A 7,115-nucleotide genomic window follows, 5' to 3' on the forward strand; every position below is an offset into this window, starting at 1 on the left:
TACACTGCTGTGGGTAAAGTTGCAGCAAACTTTTAAAAAAAAGAAAGAAAAAAAAACATCTTGGAACACATTTTAGTTCTGATATAATCCAGATACCGTTTTCTCACAACTAAGTCTGAATTAGACTTATTTTTCCAAATAGGAACACACACACACACCCCAGCTCTAGGTTGCTGTATTGTACATAGCATTTGAATTAACACTCTATTATGGCTTACGGCTACAGCATGGTGCTTTCTCTCCCCCTGGTGTTCAATAGAGGTACTGCTGCTGTAGTATTGTTATAGCTTAAAAAATGTTGTTTAAAAAAAAAAAAAAAAGTTGTCAAATGACTTGCATTAACATTCCTATGACACTAATATTAATCCTATCCATGCCTTAATCAAACTAACCAGAATTAATATGCCCTTTAGGAGACGATGCCAGAGTTAGTACATACAGGAAAAAACACTGAGTAACAGTAGGCCAGTGTATCCAGGGCAGGCAGTACACTAGTGTAAATAAGTACACAAGCCACAAAATGCTGGGAACATTTCTAATTTAAAGATTAAAATTGATATTAGGAAATCAATATAAAATACATCTTTTAACCCTTATTGCATATTTAATAGTTATACATCAAACAACGGGAAAGATTCTTTATTTTCACATATTTGATAAACAAAAAGTTTATTCTGTGAAAACACCAGAAGAACCCAATAATGGAGTGAACGAGGACGGATCGTGCGTCACGCTGCAGCTCATCAAATTCAGGTGATGAATAAAACAAGCAATTTAAACCTAGATCGCTCTTTGAATTTGATGAACACCAGGGAAAGAACTGCATGTCCCATATTAACAAGAAATGGTAGGGTATCATCTGTTTAGACTGATTCACATATCATATGTAATGGAATATTCTCATGATGAAGTTCATCTATAACAAAAGCACTGCAGTCAGGGCTCGTGTGTGCTTTCCTGCACTGGTGTAGAACATACAAGCTTGCACATGTGAGAATATTAAACATTTTTCATCAGTGTATATGATCTCAAGGTTCATTAATCCAACTCAACATTAGAGACTCCCTTCCACTCATTATGGAAAGCTTCCTGTCAATGCATAGTTGTTTTTCCTTGCTAAATAACATCAGCAAGATCTTGGAGACTTATGAAGGGAAGGGTTTACAAATGAAAAAAGATAGCTACTGTTTTAGAAATGAACCAGAACTCAACAATGTTGTAGTATTAATATCAACTGCCTTAGTGTCGTGTCCCTGTGAAATACTGACTTGCACATTAAACAGCAAAGCCTGTCTGAAATCCGTAATTAACGGTAGTTAATCCAGGCCACGGGGCGGATGGCGAACTTGATAATTAGCTCCTGGTGGAGTGGGGTTATGCTGACAGCAAGACTTAAAACTCTGCATAATAGCAGAACGGCTCCAAAACTAGAGCCGAGATCAATTCCATTTCTGTGAGCATTAGAGGGCACTGTTCCCCCAAGAGTCATCTCACTGGACAAGCCTACAGAAAACTCAGCGCTGACTTTAAAGTACGTTCTAACTACCATTCAATAAAGAAAATGAGCCTGCCAGGAAAATGAAACAAATCTGAAATGGATGCGATTATGGAAGAAGAAACTGGCAGTCTAATTCAGCACTTGGTAGAAGGAGACACTACGCAGGACGTGACTGATGCAACCAATTCCAACTTTAAACTTCCTACCTTATTCATAGCAACTTTATATCAAAGAAAATTATAAAATTATAATCCCTTGCACAGTCTTCTACATTAACCATAATTCACAACAATCATTCTAACCACAGATCACACAAGACAAGAATTCGAGTTCTCAAAGTTTATTTTACATTTCAAGACTTCTTGCTTGCAGCTGAAACCTGAGAGAGAGACAGAGAGACAGAGAGAGAGAGAGAGAGAGAGACCATTAAGTGTGTGTCACTAAAGACCCTGGACAGAAATTTGAGCAAAAAAATAAATGCTTATGCAGCAACAAAAATGATGGCTGCTAGGATACTGTACTAATGGCTGGCTTCTTCACCCTGTTAGCCACCATTCTGAAGTAAACATGGTGTAGCATTTTTAGTTAAATTGCTCATCTGATTAAAACGGTACCCTCAAGAAAAGTTTTAAAAGCATAGCACCATTCCAAGTTGCCCACTGGTAACCCTGTTGAGGGGGTTGAGCAGATGCACGTAACCATATTCTCTTCATGCCGCTGGATATCATAGCGAGCATGGCTCTAAAGCTAAAAGTGCAGCACTATGCGATGCGCCCCAGAAATCAGGTTAGCTTATCTGAATTCAGCTCATTATGGAGATCAGGCGGAACAAAACGCTGCCATACGCCTGCTCAGCCAGCATGAAATTCAATCGACTTGTTTACTTCCTGCAGCCCCGGACTGTCATAGCACAGTGACGGGCAGTGACAGACCAAGTACCATTCTGGGCTTTTGGGGTAGGGGGCTGTTCCTGCTGTTTCGTTAAGCCTCACCGTTTGACAGTTATTGCAACAGTTCCTGTTGTCTGCTGAAACTTTCAGAGATGCCCTGGCACACCCAGCTTAAGGTTTTTAAAGTGATGGATGACTGCAGGATTCAGGTTATCATTCCTAATGTGCATCTGGACTGACTTCACCAAAATGAATACTGATCAGATTTCTGCAGCCTGAGGAAACCTGCCGTGTTTCTCATTACTGGGTTTAACGGTCCATGGGGTTCTGAAACTCGGACCCACCGATTATAGCACATAAGATTCTGTAATTACGGTTTGAAAATTACAAGCATAGATTTTGATCACGCTTACAAATAATATTTATTGTATCTTCATCACCTGGCCAGCAATTCTATCCAAGTCTCTGGTGCCCTGTGGGGTCAGTTTGCGCCCACTGTGAGAAGAAAAGAAGCAGCAGAGTTAGAAATCAAAACTATTCACTCCTCACACTCAAATGTCAGCATTCAACCCTTAAGAACTATAAACATGTATTTAAAAAAAAAAAAAAAGCCCTGAAGTATAAAATTCTACTCACCCGTTAGGGTCTTTCTCCACCATCTTAAGAGCCTCCAGGGCTTGCAGCACTTTGCGAGCCACGTTCTTGGAACCCACACTAAAGTGAGAGGGACACACACCGTTCCTCTTACGGCCTCCATAGATCTTGATCATGGAGCCTACACCTACGCCGCCACGCAGGTAAAGGTGGCGTGCTGTGGAGGCTGAGAAGAGAAATGGAGAAAACTTAAACAGCAGAGCACAAACTATTTGATTAGATAAACCATATTCAAATTCAGATTTGTGGAACATATCATTTACAGTCAGGGCATTGTCACCAGCTCCTCATACAACTAGCTACTGAACGCTAAAAATGAATTAAAATATTTCACCCAGAGATTATGTGCTTGCATATTTAGATTGCTCTAGTAAAGCAACAAAGTTAATGCAGGAGGTCAGTGACTTTCTGCTGACAGTAGAACATTGTCCAAATTACACTTGCTGCAAAAGACCATTTGAACTTGTTATATAATACACAACTTAAATGGGTCTCAAGTAGAAAATTACATTCGCACAAGAAACTGGAATTCAATGCTTCAATTAATTTCTGACAATATTCTGCTTTTATCTCCAAATCATTCCCTGAGGTATAATAACACTGTGCCAAGGAAAATATTCCAGCTTTAAAACTGCTACCTCCGAGTATACAAACTCATTTAGAACAGACTTTGCTTTTATAAACAAGTTTCAGAAATAAATAAAAGGATGCAACTCATTCAAGTAGGTAGAACAGCTTATTGCTGGATACATTAGACACCATTTCATACATTTACAGAAACAAACTGCATTTGTAGAGAGGAAACAATTATGTAAAATTACACTAGTGACTAAATTTTTAGTACAAACCCATTCACATGCAGGGTTCATGGTTCAGTTAGGGAGTAAATTCCACACTGAACAGCGCTGCACATCCCTTCAAAGGATACAGAAACCTACAATTTCCACTAAAGGTGACAGGACACTTTGCTGTGTTTACATGTGCATGCAGTACCAAAATAATGACAGTCTTGACTTCAGCTGTGTACTTCTGTTAAAACAAGCTGCCTCCTGATACTCTGCACCACTTCAACCGCATTTTTATCCCATTTTGTACATTTTGCTACTTGTTAACACCCGACTGGTTCCAAGAACATCATATTCACAGGATACACTAATGAGAAACATTGTGCCAGATTATAGAGTGGTTGGACTTTCTTACCGTCCAGTGAAAAAACACAATGTTAATTCTGCGTTGTCTGAAACAGCATTGGAGTTTAGGATTCCGCTAAGGGGTTTTCATATGTAAAGATATCCCATTCTGTGTCAGTGCTTATGTTGAAAGAGGTACAGAACATCTTACATTTGAATACTACAACGTCTTCAGAGGGACTTCAACCATGTTTAAAAAGGACTACCACATTAGGTGAAACCTCAAATTGATTTGGTTCACACTCACAAACACATTCACATTAATCACGTCAAAGCCATGCTTGGTTCCTCAATCTACGGCTACAATCTACAGCTATTAGAGCTTGCTAATATGTATAGTGTGTTGGTTTAAAAGCATTCACTTCAAGTTAAACAGCAACAGTATTTAAAGCTGAAATCACAAAAAAAAAAAAAAGTAATCCTAAAGATGTGGTGTAAAAATTCATGTACAGGACACTACATGCACCAGCAAGAACAAGAAAGATTCTGCTAACTAAAATGTCCTTTTATCCATTTCAGCAATATGTAAATTTAACATTTCACATTTTGGTCCTTTGAACTATTCTGGCAGCAAAAATGAATAGTTTCAATAATGCTAATAGATTTCAGCACTTTTTTCAAAAGCCAACTGCACTTTATAGAGGATGAATGAAGACTCACCAGCTCTGATGTAGAACCAGTTGTCATCACAGGGTGCCAGCTCCTTGTGTTTAGCCAGCTTAACAATGTCCACCCAGTCTGGCACCTTCAGCTTTCCTGACCTGGCACAGAACAAATGCTTTTAACGCTTTACAGAAACCACCACATGCTGTATTTGTAGACTCAATGAAAATCAGTGAAAGACACCCAACATGTTCAGAAGAGATGCACCATTTCTCAATTATTGAACGTTGAGTAATTTCAGAGAAATGCCACTACATCAGCAGCAACAATTCTTCCTCTATAAATTAAGGCCAATAAAAAGCCTAGAGTCAGAAAAAAGGCCTTGCTCAGAAACAAAACTGCATTTATTGCAAATTATTTCAAAATTATTTAGAACAGACAAGAATGCTTCCTTGGAGATCTCCGTAAAAACCACCGCCACACAAAGTGAACCAACATACCAAATAATACAGACTGCTATTTAATAGTATGCAATTCTACTTCCATTTGAATTGGTCATGTCCTTGTTTTTCCCCCATCCTCCTCAAGAATATTAAAGGCTCACAGTTACCATATTAGCCACGTTTTTTTTTTTTTTGTTTGGGTAAAACACTGCATTCTTCTGAATTTTAATCCAGTCCAGCTAAATAATCTTTCAATGCAAATGTCTTACATGTCTGTTTAATTTACAAATTTCTGGCATAAAAAATATGCTTAGTAACACATTAGCCACTGTAGCATTTGACAGAAAAGAAAGAGGAAAAATAAGGAGCAAGAGCCAATAAGCTGATTAAAGAACCTGATGTAAAGACAACGGTAGTTATAAAGCATTAATGCAAAAACGTATATATTATACACTAGTATAGAAATTACTAGTTGCATCAATGCAAGATTCGTGAATGTACTGACCCAAAGTTTCTAGAAAATACATAACTGAAAACTCTGTCTTTCTGGGGTCAGTTTTTTCACTGTCCAAATGAGTCTCACTTTTCAAATATAGAAATGTATCTGGGGTAAAAGGTCCACACTTAACTGATTTGGGCAGAACTAAAAATCAGCCTATGCCTTTTCGACATACAAGGCATGAAGTGTATAATCTGCTTGATTCGACATATTCTCTAACTGAACCATATATTTATTACCACTATATTAGGACCATCATGAACACCTATGATGATGATGCTGGACCTTTGTGTATTAATATTCAGAACTTACTTCTTCAGGAAGGCCGCCAGCGCCCGGACAAACTCCTGCTGGTTGACGTCTTTTACTGTTACACCACCGCCTGGCATCTGGGGAAGAAAGAGAAGAAAGTTTTATTAGTGTAAAGCTAAAGAGTGATGGTGAAGGGAATCAGTTTAGCTAACGAGCTAGCAACTAGCGTGACAGCAAATCTTAACCGAGGTGAATCAAACATCCAACAAACGCCTTAGCTTTCTTTACACGTTACGTTAAAGCACTAAAATATACCAAGGATAAACAGACTACCAATAACACATCGGTATTTTGGGTCAAATCCGCCTCATCACTTCGTACGGCTTAGCTAGTTAGATTAGCACGCTAGATTAGCCTCGCCTCACACGTGAGTGCTAAAAACAGCAACAAAGCTCATTTCTTAAAAAGATTCAAAGAATAAAAGCACATTTACAGCCAAAGCAAACCGAATAACGCTGTAAACGTGAGTTATAGTCACGTTATTTTCATCAAAACGCAAAGCGCTTATCGTTTACAGCTTACAGGCCTGTGCTAACTGCTAACACACGGGCGCAGCCATTGAACGCAGCACGCGTTTATGATTTTATTTTAAAAATTGAGCCATTAAGCCGTATCTTTTCGTTGAACAAGATGTTAAGAAGTGATACAGTGAAGCGGTGAAACCATTTCGGACTCGTTTCTAGCACACTTGATGCTCAAAATCGACATTTTAATCAGGGAGAGAAACGCATACTAGTTTACCTCGCTCGCGGACAGCAAAAGGAAGAGGATATAACGGGGTTTCCGATTGGTGTTAACAGGGGCAGATCACGTTTACTATCGCGAGATTATGCAGGATATGCGCACCAGACCACAGATTTGTTCATGTCTGCGCATATATATATATATATATATAAAAAATTGTTTACATAGAAGGGTCGCTTTTGCTCCCAGGGACCCCTTTAATCTTAAAATAAATAGCAATGCAAAATTACTTTCTATTCTATTCTTATGCATATTCTTTAGTTATGTAGACTATTCTATGTA

At 38.5% G+C, this 7,115-nt stretch overlaps 1 protein-coding gene across 2 annotated transcripts; it reads right to left on the reverse strand.

Moving 5' to 3' along the window:
- Positions 1 to 1,822: 1,822 nt before the first annotated feature.
- On the reverse strand, positions 1,823 to 6,899 carry rps19 (ribosomal protein S19). Of its 2 annotated transcripts, none has more exons than XM_060870833.1 (6): positions 6,831 to 6,899; positions 6,090 to 6,166; positions 4,893 to 4,993; positions 3,025 to 3,208; positions 2,829 to 2,883; positions 1,823 to 1,877 (listed from the first exon to the last, which is right to left on the reverse strand). In XM_060870833.1, the coding sequence occupies exons 2-6, from the start codon at positions 6,164 to 6,166 to the stop codon at positions 1,851 to 1,853; spliced, it is 444 nt and encodes a 147-aa protein (XP_060726816.1). In that variant the 5' UTR covers positions 6,831 to 6,899; the 3' UTR covers positions 1,823 to 1,850. The 2 variants fall into 2 exon arrangements, with proteins under 2 accessions (XP_060726816.1, XP_060726817.1); XM_060870834.1 differs by having other exon boundaries at positions 2,802 to 2,883; positions 6,831 to 6,898.
- Between the last annotated feature and the right edge of the window lie 216 nt (positions 6,900 to 7,115).

This window comes from Tachysurus vachellii, chromosome 5, assembly GCF_030014155.1.
Source record: "Tachysurus vachellii isolate PV-2020 chromosome 5, HZAU_Pvac_v1, whole genome shotgun sequence".
NCBI lineage: Eukaryota > Metazoa > Chordata > Actinopteri > Siluriformes > Bagridae > Tachysurus > Tachysurus vachellii.

What these genes read in the sequence shown, in the direction of transcription:
- rps19 (XM_060870833.1), bottom strand. Translation starts at nt 6,166, where the DNA reads ATGCCAGGCGGTGGTGTAACAGTAAAAGACGTCAACCAGCAGGAGTTT. An exon ending in GTGGAGAAAGACCCTAACGG is followed by an intron (nt 2,884 to 3,024) that starts GTGAGTAGAATT and finishes TTCTTCTCACAG; the next exon opens with TGGGCGCAAACTGACCCCAC. An exon ending in TGGATAGAATTGCTGGCCAG is followed by an intron (nt 1,878 to 2,828) that starts GTGATGAAGATA and finishes TCTCTCTCTCAG; the next exon opens with GTTTCAGCTGCAAGCAAGAA.